The sequence below is a fragment of the Copadichromis virginalis genome, linkage group LG18, assembly GCF_057382275.1.
Source record: "Copadichromis virginalis isolate Kocher_CV1m ecotype Utaka linkage group LG18, C_Virginalis_male_GT1.1, whole genome shotgun sequence".
NCBI lineage: Eukaryota > Metazoa > Chordata > Actinopteri > Cichliformes > Cichlidae > Copadichromis > Copadichromis virginalis.
The window spans coordinates 5,644,747-5,659,165 of record NC_140635.1 but is presented as its reverse complement, the minus strand read 5'-3'; the positions used below and the strand labels follow the sequence as shown (position 1 = coordinate 5,659,165).

Here is a 14,419-nt window from a genome sequence, read left to right as displayed (position 1 = left end):
TCCAGGTTTCTGGAGCTGCAGAGGAAGGAACGCTATTCGTCTCCACGATGGTGGTGGTGGAGAGACGTCAGTCAAAAATCACTTGCAGGTGTTTAATAATGATTCATGTCACTATTGTAGCTCATTAACTTTGTCTGCTCTCTCCCACAGTTTGTGTTTTGTCCTGTTTGTTCTCTCTTTGTTTTGGTCTTTTCTTTTCTCTGACTCCTGGCTGCCTCTAAATGGCGTCCCCTCCTCCAGTCTGGTTATAGGGACGTTCTTCCTCCCCGCTGTTGCTAAGTTCCTCTACAGGATCTTTAGGGTTTTCTCCCCCATATTGAATGCAAAGCAACAGATTTTTTTTAAATTAAATTGGCACTACATAAATGAGTAACCGAATAAAACTAAATGTAGGATCAAGATGTGAATCACTTCCTCATCTCATTCATCATGTTGTTCCCAAACTGTTTTCCTCTTCCCTTAGAGACCACCGACCTTCCCCTTGCAGATATACAGCACTGACAGGGGGGCTAAGCTCCTGTTAAATCCCAGTCGGCCTCATCTAGACGCCTTAATCACATTAAATATGGGAACTATTCCAGAGCAGTGTTAGTGGATTCAAAGTCTATTTTTAGTTTTTGACAATGACAAATGGTTAATTAGAGGTCTGTTCTTAAAGTCTTTCTTCAAGTGACTGCTCCTTGTTTGCTCCACCATGGATAAGTGTATTTTCTCTGGCAGTCCAACAGGAATGGTGCAAGGAGTCACTTCAGTAAATGAGCGCATCATCCTGTGCTGCTGCCGTTTTACATGCCAGGCACTGAGTGGTGCAAAGCAGGAAGCGTCTTCAGTTCACAACTCTTGGCTGTTACATGTCGTGCTGGTTTCTTTGATATAGTATCTATGATTTGAGGTAGCAGATTGCAAAAAATACAACACGAAAAAAAATTACAGACAAAAACTAAAACAAGGAAGCGGACGGGCAGCCTGCATTCCTCTACCATCTGCTTTCTGGCCTAGATGAAAAGCTGCTTTGAAAGCAGATTGCCTCTGGCTGAGAAAACAACTAAAATCATGCTGCATAATTAGGCAAATCAATAAAAAACGACAAACAGAAGAACCTTGAAAAGAGGAAAGAGTCACACAAGCTGCTATCCAGCTTCTTTAAAAGCATTGTTGATTTTCCTCATCAACAATTCACACTTTCAAAAGCTGTAAGCACAGCCTTTTTTCAAATCCACACAAACAAACTGCTTTCATGCATCTACCACAACAACTCAATGCTACTCCTATCAAGGTTAGCATTGATGGTTTCTCCTCTGCACTTATACAACATGGCTAGGCACAAATTTAATTAGCGGGGAAACAACTGAGGAGGGGCACAGCTCGAACAGCAGGCATATGATGGAGGGCACTGTGGAGAGAAGGTTAGCTGAAAATTATGAGGGGGGAAATACGACATCCCTGTTCGTGCCAAGGGATGGCGGGAGACTGACCCTCATTCTGGGCTCTCCACCAGCCATGCTCCGATTGAAACTTACCGGAGCGTCGTGGACCAGAGTTTCCATTCTCTATCATACCAGCTGGCACTGCCCTCCTCCTTCTCAAGGAGAGGTGGCTTAAAAGGCCTGCATGTGAGGAACAAGAAGGGAGGGGAGTCTTTAAAAGTGGCATCAATCGCAAACCTCTGGTCTTTGTTTTTGACACAACACAGCACATCAACGCAAAATCTGAGTTCACAGATTAAACTGTAACTGGATAATGTGAAGATTCCCCACGGTGAGGGAAGAGTGTTGTGGGAGCAGGAGAGTGTTTTCCACGGGACTTTACAAAAAGAAGCCAAAATAGGAAAACTCTGGTGAGGAAAGAAACTCCCGACGTAAGCTGTGTGCGTACATGGCTTTTAAATTTAAAGAAATTATATCTGCTGTTGGTTCTCAACAGTGTGCAAGGCATTAAAGCACTCAGCTGCACACAGCTGGATGTTCTGTGAGAAATGCTCCATCAGGCTGTAGTTTTCATTTCAGCTATTTTGGTGCTTTGTGTCACTGTGAATTATGACAATCCGGACCAAACCGGTTCCACTGAAGTTGCAACATTTTTACAAACCAATTCTGGTTCATCTGTTTCATTCAACGATCCGCTTTCGCCCTTCTCATTCTCCGTCGCCGCCATGCTTTGTCCACCATGTGCGTATGAAAACAAAGGCCATGTGCGCTTTACCCATATTCTATCGCGATATTTCATTTTCTTATCATTGCCTAACACTGTACCGGTATTACCTACTTTAAAGTATCACTTTTTTCATAAATACACGAACAAGATTCCTGTTAAATTACAATAAAGTAAAGAATGTGCACCTATAATCTACAAAAACAATTTCTTACTATAAAAATATTACAGCACTATACTCTATAGAATATAAACTTCATTACACAATATTGTCAGATGGTTGCTTCCGATTTTACTCTTAATTTATTGTACCTACTCTAATTTTAATAAACAGTAATTGCAGGTATATCTGTACTGTATTATATATAACTATATAATAGAGGTGGGAATCACCATACATCCCACGATACGATATTATCACAATACTTACCGCACGATACGATATTATTGCAATTTTTTAAAATATTTTGCGATATTCAGATTCTGTACATAAAAGTAAACTTTATCAATATTCATTTTATCTAATAACAAAGTCTCACACTCAGTCTTTCTCTCATTTCAGTCAGTTTTATTGTTGACAAACTGAACGGTTTGTATTACAGTCTAGTCCAACTTAACTGAATGCAACCATCTGGTACAATTATAGCTATTCTGAACTATGCAATTTATGAAAACTATGCAGCCCCTTCAGCAACTGAAGAATTTGAAAGTAAATTAAAACTAAATATAATTTTACATTAAATAAAAGTTTTAAACTTAATTAAAATAAAACATTTCTTAAATTAAAAGAAGTAAACTGTCATGTTTATTGCTGCCAAAAAACAAGTTAAACACATTTGGACAGTGAAGGAATGTCAGGATTCTTGCTCAGAAAAAGGATCAACATGCTCTGAGCACAAAAACCTTTTTTGTAACAAAATATCGATTTCTGCTGTCCCTGTATCGATACATTATTAGCAAACAAAATATCACGATACTACATAGTATCGATTTTTTCCCCCACCCCTACTATATAAGCATATAGGCTACCCTCTTCTCCTGCTGTTTGGACAGCAAAATGCTGCTGTATTCAACATTACACACAGGAACAGCAACCACATACACAAGCACAGACACACAGGTTCTGTACAGGAGCTGAACTCAGCCCAGAGTCAACAATAACAACCAGATCGTCTGCGATGATCCTGTGAAAAAGATCTGCAGGCTGGAGGAAAATGTGGAGAGATGAAAGGAGCGATGACCAATTGGGGAGATATGAGAGAACAAAAAGTTATCGTCACAGGCAAACCGAGCAGTTCTGATAAGAGCTGAATAAAAAACAAGGGGGGGAATGATTCTGTTCATAAACTCTCCTAAGATTTTACACACACACACACACACACACACACACACACACACACACACACACACACACACACACACACACACACACACACACACACACACACACACACACACACACACACACACACACACACACACACACACACACACACAGATCTAGGCTGTGTTGGCCTTGAGCGAGGAAACGAGAAGCAGAGCTTCAACCCACACGTGTGCACACCGCTCAGGATTTCCTCTGTGATAAACATGAACTCTGTAACTTCACAAAAGAACAGGCTCAATGAAACTTTACACCAACCAGCTGGAAAAATTACAACAACATGATGTGATGTAATGGAAATCCGCAACTCTCAGGGTTAGCTATGCAACCAAAGACGCTGCCCAGGACTCAACTGCCTGTCAGCAACAGGCCTCTGTATACCAGCCACAGTACAGACTGGGAGGAAGTCAAAGTCATCGATTAGAAGTAAAAAACAAACGGAGGAATGTTCTCATCACCTGAAACGAGACATCGCTGACCTGTAAGTGCGTTTCCATCTATTGGTTTTATGCACATTTTGAGGTTTGACTCTTATTTTAATCTTTTAAATGATCTCAGAAGAATTAGCACCACCAGCTGTTTATAACAAAGCATGGTTGTGGGCGGAAATCTGGCTAAAATGTGGGCAACATTTGGATGCAGTTTGTGCCTTTTGCTAATTGCATTATGCGCAACGATGCCAAGGCTTCATTCCAGCCATGAATATTTATGTAACCGGGGTTTATAAATACAAGAAAACCTGTAGTCATTCATCATCCCTTAGCTGTGAGTTCCACGTTTTCTGTATTCAGTCCACAGAAAGAGTGTGAGTGAAGCAAGTAATGAAGCAGCAGAGATACCTGACAGGTAGTAAATTATCAGTTCTTGCAGACAAAAGTCTTTGCTGTGGGTATAAAGCCCTCAGGGATGGTGACAAAGACCGAAACACAATGACTCTCAACTGGGTCACGTACCCATGTTTATTCCTCACACAGGCCATTATTGCTTTGATGGCTACAAATGCACAAATGCATACATTTTATTGTGAGGCAAGAGGTCACACACGTAATTGCAAAAGCAAGGCACACAACTGCAGCAAGGGCAGGAAAATACATGCCCGGACCCCTGAGACAAACTCTGATACCCAAAGAGGGGAGAGAGGGGGCTGTAGTCTATTCCAGCTACTACAGGACGAGAGGCGGGTACGCCCAACATAACCCCACCAACTGCACCAGTCCAGAGCCCACACAGACACAAGGAAAACATGCAAACTCCACACAGAAAGGACCTGGCCAGCTGCTGGAATCAAACTCAGGACCTTCTTGCTATGTGGCAACAGTACTAACCACCGTACCAACAAAAATACAAAATACAGCCCACACGCAAACAAATTCAACTAGGGCCAAAGTGAAGGAATGAAGGGAGAAAAGGAATGCAGAAACAAACTCACGGGGAAATGGCTGAAAGTGCGACTGAGGTTCAAAGAAGACCTGGCAAAGCAAGAAAGAAAAGCATGGGAGCAGATATATACTGGGGGAGTGCCCGGCTAATTAGAAACAGACACGGCAGAAAATAAAAACACGGGAAGGAGAAGAGCTAAACAGGCCTGCTCGGTTATGATGAAAATCATCGAACAGTAGTAGAGGATTTATTAAACTTTTTTTTTTTTAAGGGCGTCGTCCCATCAGAGCAGCGAAGGAGCTGGATGTAGGCTGGGTGGAGCTGGCGGGGGGGGACTCTGTGTCTGCCGGTGCATTATCTTCAGAGCTGGATACCAGCCGTGCCAGCGTGAAAACAAACCTGTCTCCGCCAGAGCATTCAGTCCTCGGCTGTCAGGGAAATGCACAAATGGGTTTCTGTGGCAGCAGTGAGCCAGTTTTTCACTTTCATGTTTGCGCCGTGTTTTCGACATGAATTGAAGCTGCTGGAAACCAACTTCCACCCTGCTGTAGCGCTGGCAGAATGTCCTGCCCTCCCAGTTTTGCAGGGAAACGGTGTGCTGGGAAAATCGCATTCAGTCCTTTGGCAGGTATGCTTAAAAACTTTGTGTGAAAATTCTCCAGACAGGAAGAGGAAAGAACAGAAATGCCCACTAAATAACATCGTCCCAGCATCCTGACAGGTCACAATGAATTTCTGATTGATGAATGGTCATATTTGCTTCTCCTGCTGAGGTTTAAAACACATTACCATTCTCAGGATAGTTTGTACAGGCTAGCAAGCCTCTGCAGGGCCTTGATCCTTTTGAGACGTATTACTAAACGTTCTCAAAAATACTTTAAATAAGCTGTGGTGGTTATTTTTTCATCATTTAATTTAAAATGATAAACTTCATTTTCTTTTTCCTTTACATGTAATATACTGAAGCATCTTTTTTGTTTTCATTCAGGTGATTTTGGCTCATAGGTCATTAAAATAAGAAATCCAGTGCCTCTAATTATTAGAATATTTCTTAAGATCATTCAAAGGAAGGTTTGACAATAGAGACGTGTCCAGTTTCATTTCATTTATACACTCAGTACTCGGTTGAGGCTCCATTAACAGAATTACTGTATCGGTGTAGTGGTGTGTGGAGTTGATCAGGTCAGGGTGCGTCTGCTGAGGTGTTACTGACGTCCAGGTTGCTTTGATAGATCCTCCCTGGGATTCAGGCCAGGCGAGTTAGCCCAGCAATAACACGGTCAGCAAACCATCCATATGCAAAAAGTTCATCATCAGCTGGAAGCAGAAAGAGCTCTAAAATCTTCTGGTTGACTTCAGACTTGATAAAACGCCGTGGAGCACCAACAGCACCAACTCTTCACAGACTGTGGAAACTTCACTCTTCAGACTTTAACATCGTAATTTCAAAATAAAATACAAAACTGACTTTAATCTGAAAAGAGGACTTTGAACCACTGAGAAACAGTTCAGTCTTTTTTCTCCTCAGTCCAGATAAGATACTGTGACGGTGTCTCTGCGTCAGCAGTGGTTTGATATCAGGACTGAAACTGTTGTAGGTCCTTTCCTGAAGACATTTGTGTGTAGTGGCTCTGAGATACTGACACCAGCCTCCGCTCACTCAGCTGAAACTCTCCAAAGCTCTTGAATCGACTTGTCATCACAATCCTCTCAATGCTACGGTCATCCCGGTTGCTTCTGCACCTTTTCCTACCACAGTTTTCCCTCCCAGTCAACTTTCCGTCGATATGCTTCAATGCGGCTGTGAGCGGCCGGCCTTTTCACCAACCTCCTGTGGCTTTCCCTCCTTGTGGAGGATATCTGTCAAGTCAGCAGTTTTCCTAATGTCGTGGTAGCTGGTATGGTCTGGCTCGAGAGATACTGGTAATTACAATTCAAACAGTATGAATACCAGTAACTACGTTACTTCCTTCAGTTTATCGTGTTGGTATGGCAGAAAAAAATCAGATAAGTAGAAATAAGAACAAAAGCATGACACATCCTGGTCTCATGGTTTGATTCCAGCTGTTATCTGGCCGTTGGCACATGAAGCATGAGGATCATCAGTATAACGGCGTCTTTAAATGTGTCAAAAGGAAATAAACGGAGACACTACAAAAACTGTTACTGATGAGACAGATTTTGTTAAATCATTACAGAATGTGCTGAGTTTGTGCAGGCGTCAAGGTCACGAGACTCAAAAATATTTTTCAATGAAAGTATGAAAACTGAAAAAGGAGCAGTAGGGGGGGAAAGCGCAGCAGAAACAAAACAAAAAGAGAAAACTGGCTGTCAGGAGAATGACAGCAGAACTGCCACAAACACACACAGTAAGTTACAAACTCCACTTACAAACTCAAAGAACACAAGAAAAAAGGACCTTGAGCTGAACACTGCCATCAACATCTTACTGTGAAGCTCAAAGATGAAACGCTACGTCCAGATTCTCTCGGTAGAGAACATCTTTTATTAACTGCTGACTCAGTTTTAGTCAGAAAAAACTACAGGACAGTTTCTGTTTTAAGTTCAGCTGCTGTTTTTTTTTTAGTCTGGGATTCAAGGACCTTCAAGGGGTCTGAGGGAGATTTGAGGTCTCCCACAAAGTATTGAATCCTTTATGTTTATTATTCTGCTTATTATTTTATTATTCTGTTCTTGATGAGGTGAAAAAGGGGGAAAATATATAAGAAACAAGGCTCTGATGGGAGCTTTAGTTTTTATATGCAGCTGTCTCAGAGTCCATACTGTGCTTTGCATAATAAAATAAACTTTTATTAACTTCTTGGGTTGAAAGATGTCATTTGTACCTGATTAAGTTTCATATAATGTTTAAAACAATGTTTAATTAAGCAATGATCTGGATTAAATGTGTGTGAATATTAACCCTGTCCTGATTGTCTATTTGGTCCCATATGAAAGACGAATAACTAGAAACGTTGTAACAGTAAGCACACACCACGACTTGGCGAACATAACAAAATTGGAAACTTCGGGAAAAATCTAAATCTTAGAGCGGTTGGGTTGTTTTGGTTTGTCCAGAAGAGTCCGATTTCGTTAGGAGTGTCGAGACCTGCTAACAGAAGCTTTGTATTTTTGTATACACTGTCTGGATTAGCTGAAGCTGCCTTGACGAGGGTCTTCCACCTTTGCTAAAGGAGTTTGTAGTTTACTAAAGGTGTTGTGAATAACTGTAAGGCGTCATTAGATAAAGCTGCAAAGGGCCACACAGTGGACAGCTGAATGTAAACCTCTTTGACAGACGTGACAGAAAGCCTGTTTTTTCAGCCTGAGGCTTGAATTCATGTTTAAAAATGTTCCCTTTCAGTTGAAACTGACTTAAACAGCTTTACAGACTCACTGCAGTCGTTGGCCTTCACATTAATGACACAGCGCTAACTGCTAATGATCGTTTTATTTTCCCTGTAGGACGCCGTGTGCCACGCCGAGACCAAAAGTTAGACTATTATGTCAGCACTGCGCCAAGTCACCTACCTTTACTGTGGTGGTGGTGGTGGTGATGGTGGTGGCGGTGGTGGTGGGAGGAGGAAATGTGAACATGCTGGGCCAGCACGTCAGCCAGCCTGCCGGCCGCTGCCCCGCTCCCGCCGCTGCGTGTGGAGGACGAGGACGAGGAGGCTGTTGACGAGGTGGTGGTGGTGGAGGAGGTGCCGTGGATTGCCCTGCTGATCCAGTGCTCCATGCTAATGCTTCCTTCCTGGCTGGACGAGGTTCCTCCGCCGCCTCCTCCGTCTTCTTCTTCACCTTCTCCTCCCTCTTCTTCATCACCGTCCCCCTGACCTTCGCCCTCTGAGCCTGAGGAGGTGTCTGAGGAAGAGAGAAGATGAGGATGGACATTAGGGTTGAAGTTTTATCCAAACCGTGGGGAAAAAAAGGATCTTTCCAAACGCCGGTGCAAACAGAGTTGTCGATGTGTAAGCCCTACTCCCCCCCTCTGGGTAAAGTCGCTGCAGGGGAGGAACACAAACTTGTTTGTGCGTGTGAAAGCTAAAACGTGTGTGCGTACACGGGTGTGTGCTTCTGCAAGTTTTGCATGGCATTTCCATAATGCCCACGGCGTTATGAGGCTAGTAGTGGTGATATGAATAACAACAGAAGCTGACCTAGTTCTCACACACACACACACACACACACACACACACACACACACACACACACACACACACACACTCAAAGGTACTCGATTAGTGTGCACGTGTGTGTTTTCTCGCAGGGCAGATGCAGAGAGAAGGTAACTGTGCGACTGACGAGGAACGTCCAACAATAAAAAAAACCAAAAAAATTGAAAATTCTAATATTTCAACCCAAGAGTGTTACTATGAGACGTTTGATCTTTTTAACTATAAATGGTTCCTTACCCGATAAAGGGTTAAACTGGTTTGCTGCGCTCCAGTGTGACTGACTTTAGTACACACACATATGCAGCTGGGACTCTGTACCTGTGCAACAGGTGAAACCATCTGGGAACCTGAAGTTTAAGTCAAAGCCTTTACTTTGTCATTTAGCTGCGTTCATCTTCACATTTATGAAGTTGATGCTTTGGTTTGTTTTTCTTGTTTTAATAACCACATGGAATCAGCTGCTGAAGTTGGTCAAAGTGAAACCAAAACACCTGGTAAATTTAGAGCAACAAACAACAACGAGGACTAATGTTTGTTTCCAGTATTCATTCTGCTTTTAGCTCTGGGCGACCGGTGAAGAGCTTCCCGTCTGCTGTTGGGTGAGAAGCGGGTGGTGAACCAAAACAATGAGATGAATGAAAGATGCTAAATATCAGCTGCACATTTGCTAAGTATTTTATAAAGTTAGTCACTAAGAGTGACATCTTTCACGTTACATGCTATGATGCATGTGTAAGAATTTGGTAGCGTGGCGACGTTAGCAAAACTATAATGAATCAGACTCTCTAAAGCTCGTGAGCAGCAACCTTCGTGTAATCTTAGGTGAAAAGTAAACACAAGATTTCAGCTGTTTCCTTAAACTAAAGTTAAATCTTATCTGGATAAGATTTACATTACCATTCGAACTCGTGCAGATTATATTTTCCCTGACACTGATCTTAGTACAATAAATGTTTCAGTGTAAGACATCAGAGTTTCGTCACTGCTCCTGTGTTAGTAAATCAAATCTTAAAAGATCAATAAGAAGCTTAACATGAAAGCATGTCTACACAAATCCTTTGTATGATATACAGAGGGGAGATCCTCAATTTGGTCTCAGGCACTGTGAACACAGAAGCCTCCAACACCCACCATGCAAACCTTTTGTTAGTGAAGACAGGATAAAACTGATTTAAAGGTGAAGAGGGCTTAATCAGCTTGTGTCAAACAGTGCACTGCAGGAGGAGCTGCAAAGCTTGAGTCAAATAATATAAATATGTAGAGTTTGATGACCAAACTGTGTATTTCTTAAAAAGAAGAAGAATTGAATTTGAAAGCAGAAAAAAAAAAAGAAAATCAGTGTACTAGAGCTTTTATGGTGTTTTTTTTTTTGCTTTTACAATTTAACGTGTGCAATCGAGACTTTGAAAGTCAGCATATTTGTCATTGATACAGCTGACAGCACTAGAAAACACCATGTGACTGGATGTAGTCTTCCCATGATGCTTTGTGCTAACACACTTGATTAATGAATGTGGATCTCGTTATCCTGCTCATAGCGAGATGGGGAGACTTCCAGTGACAAAATATATTGAAAGCGCAACGCTGCCAGCTGACTTACGAAGCAAATACTCAGAAAAATGCAGAAAGAGAAACGAGAAAGTGACACAAAGCGGTTCCACAGAAATATATTTCACGATGCGTTGGAAAAATTAAGAAAATGCAGCTGTGAAAATCAGTCAAAACCCGATGAGAGCACATCAGAGGCCTCTCTCACTTGTCATCTCCGCACGATACGACACGCTGCTCAGCAACACACGACTCGGCTGTCCTCGCATGAACCTCGCTGGCTGACAGAAATGTGTGTGTGGCTGCGTGCGCACAAGTGCCTGTATGTGTGCGACTGCCTTTAATGCTCCCACAAGGTCTTTCTAAATCTGCACGATGAATTATGTGCAGTTTGTGTGTCATGTGTGCAGCTTGTTTATCTTCATTTGTGCACAACAGTAAAAATACCCGGAAATCACGTAGACGTGTGTTTGTGTGTAGTATTATGAACATTCTTGCAGAAAAAGCGTATGCACATTTGAAGCATGTGGCATGTGAGTCTTGCAAAAAGTCTGCTCAACAAAGGTTTCATTGCCATTTTGAATTTTGAATTATAAAACTTGAGCTGGGTTAAGATTCTGTTTCAGTGAAACTGTGGTCAGCAGTTATCATCATCAGTCTGGCATGCATCAATGCTAGCTAACTAGCATTAAGTCAATACTGGACTCTTTCCATAAGATTCAATACAAACAGGTATTTTGCATCCAAAGCCATCATCCCCTAAAGCACAGAGGTCCATTGTTTGTCCAGGAACTGCTAAAAACACAGTGAGTTACACTGTTGCACTGACTGATGTGTTCTTTTCAGAAGTCATAATTTACTTCGACTCGGTCCTACATATATCGTCCTGCTGCCCCAAATAATCACTCAAGCAGTAAATGTGTGTTAATCCATCACTACAAATAGTCCTCAGCTGTTTGGGGAAATCACCGAGCATTTTTCTCTTTTTTCTTTTTTGCCAGGGAAAAAAAAAAAAAACAATTTGTTGAAAGATTTGTGTATTCAGCAGGAAGCAGTGGGATTGCCAAAGATAATCATAGGAGTGCCTGAGCTAGAGAGAGCCAGAAAGCACTGAGCAAATATAGAATAATGCCAGATGTCCCAATAAATTTTATGACTTTTTTTTAAAACCAAATATTCATCTGTTGTTTAAGATACAGAAAACCCACAGACAAGGTAAACAGCAATGACATCATCTTTCTTGCAGATTTTTAAGTTTTTGTTTTCTTTAAAAGGGTACAGTTTATAAAATCGCACCACTAGATGTCAGAAGATTGCAGATCGCAGAGTTTCTTCTATATTTCCTAGCTATGGTGGCTGCCGTGAGACAAAAAAGTCTTACAGCTGTTTATCTCTAGTGAATGTAGACCGGCAGTCCGCTGTTTACCTCAGATGGTGTTCACGTCTATTTACTCTGGAGGAGGACGAAAAACTGATATGAGTGGATGAATCAGTGAAGCTCACCCCTGCAAGTGACAGCAATACTGAGTTGAGCTGTTGAGGATATCCTGTGCTTTTCTCTCAAAGCGCTACTGTTTTTGTTGCTAATAGCTGCCGTTAGCCTCTGTTAGCCTCTGTTAGCTGCTGTTAGCCTCAGTTAGCGGCTGTTAGCTTCTATTAGCAAAACTTTCTTTAAAATCTCCCAAACATTGCTGGACTTGGACAGACAATAAATTCTCACACAATGTGAGAATGTAATGTATTTATTTATTTTTTTATCAGAGTGAAAGATTGATTTTTAGGATTAAAAACATGTTACCCTATAACTGGCTGTTGGTACTGCCAGTTGTCACCTGTCTAAAGACGGGCGGGTCTAATGTGCTGACAATAAGTAATTGTGACAGTATTGGGAATAAATATTCATATTTATGCACGTTTTTATTTGTTAGAGCCCTGACTTGAGTTCAGGAGATGAAGTGGATGATTAGGTGGAACTGTGACGTGCATCTCAGCCAGTATTTTCAAGATGGTGGGGGAATGTGGCGGCTTCCACAAACAGACACCCGCTCCTTTTTATATTTAATGGATTAATTCTAAGTTTATGAGAAAATGCATCAGTTTGTTGGATAATATAATTCCACAGTAATCAATGTATATTTGTGAGTCTGTTTTTCGATGAAATAACCTCAAAAAATGAATGAATGTACATTTAAAGGTTATTTTCTACATGTTTTCCTATTAAATATTGTGGGAAGTAAAGACTTAAATCTATTTACGCTTCTAAAAATTGGCACCAGAATTAAGATTTAATAATAGTCAGATACCACGTTACATTCACCCACCTCATACTAGTTAAATATTGACACTCAGCTGCCTTCAGTGGTTGGCAGGAGTCTATGGGTGTTTTGTACGTGCTGACATCTTTCTATCATTGCCACCAACTTGTGCTTAAGCGAGCCCGGCCTTTACAGCCATGCACCTCAAAGGGCCCGGACGCTTCATCACCCTGTCACCAGTTAACCTGTTTTAAGTCCAATGACAACCTTTGGTAAGTAATAACCCCTAAATACAACAAACATCCAACAAGTGCTGTCATTTAGAAGATACCCTAACCCCGTCATTCAGCAATTACATTTTCACCCTGATCAAAGTCAATCAGACACTTGCCCATTCCCAAGCTTCCAATGAAACTAGATGCACTGATTGTTATTTTACCACCTAGAGCCCAACACATAACAGGTGCCTCTGTAACAACATAATCAGAGTTATTGATTTAACTATCAGGGGTTTCAGTGTTGTGATTGGCTGCTGTGTATTCAAAGAGGAATTAACTGAATAAAACTGATTTATGTAACAAGTTTTTACCATCAATGTGTTGCTGTACATCACAGGACATAGTATAGAATAGAATAGAATAGATGTGTATTGTTATTGTATATGTACAACCAAATTATGGGTGCTCCACACCAACTGTGCAGGAATAAAATATAAATAGTAAGACAGCAGCAATACATAATACACAGGAGAAATATATGCAATCAGAGGGATATATACAAACTAGAGGTGGGGTGTGAGGGCATGGATCCATCTGCTTCTAATTTTGGTTAAGATGGGCTGTTAAGGAGAGCTGAAGAGTGAGAGGGAGAATGAAGGGAAGAAATAAAAAGAATATGTTGGATGAAGAGCAAGGACAAGGGAAGCCTGAGAGGGGGCAGCTGGAGATGCGAAAATAGTAAAATTGGTGTGTCCATTCAAACAAACAAACAAAAAAACTGAAAATAATGAAGTGATAATGAAGTGGATCGCCATGAGGAAGCAGCCTTTGGACATTCTGCTTCAACTGATCAAAACGAGGCTCCTTATTTACGTCTTTCACTGCTGTAGTTCTTCTCAGAGCTGTTAGTGTAAATCATGTCTCGTTGCTCAGTGAAGCTCAACCCTGCAGCCAAAGATATAATGGCCTCATTAACACTCTCATTAAACAACACCAGTGGAATAAAGACATGGACGACTGCCACCTTCGCCAAAGGACACATCCTGGTTTGCATGCTACGGGGACACCAGCGCCTCTGTGAAGCATCCTTTAAAAACAAGCTCCATCTATCATGTATTCACATAGAGCATTCCCAATGTTTACTGGAGAAATGCTTTGTGAGGGAGAAAGAAAATCTGTGGCCATCGTATTCCGGGAATGAGTCCGGGCATTTCATACGCCATCAACACTCCACTAACTGAAAAGTCCAATCACAGATATTTGAAGAGGCAACAAATGGGATTTATAGAGTTGTTGCTCCCTGCA

General features: G+C 41.5%; 1 protein-coding gene across 5 annotated transcripts in view; it reads right to left on the bottom strand.

Moving 5' to 3' along the window:
* Positions 1-14,419, bottom strand: part of LOC146687076 (disco-interacting protein 2 homolog C) — a 208,411-nt gene that overhangs the window by 63,993 nt on the left and 129,999 nt on the right. For 3 of the 5 annotated variants that reach the window (XM_085439203.1, XM_085439204.1, XM_085439205.1), the window contains exons 5-6: positions 8,447-8,779; positions 1,521-1,607 (exon numbers count right to left, since the gene is read on the bottom strand). In XM_085439203.1, the coding sequence (XP_085295329.1) occupies positions 1,521-1,607; positions 8,447-8,779 (420 nt within the window). The remainder of the gene's footprint in view (positions 1-1,520; positions 1,608-8,446; positions 8,780-14,419) is intronic. The other 2 variants (XM_085439206.1, XM_085439207.1) reach the window with 1 other exon arrangement.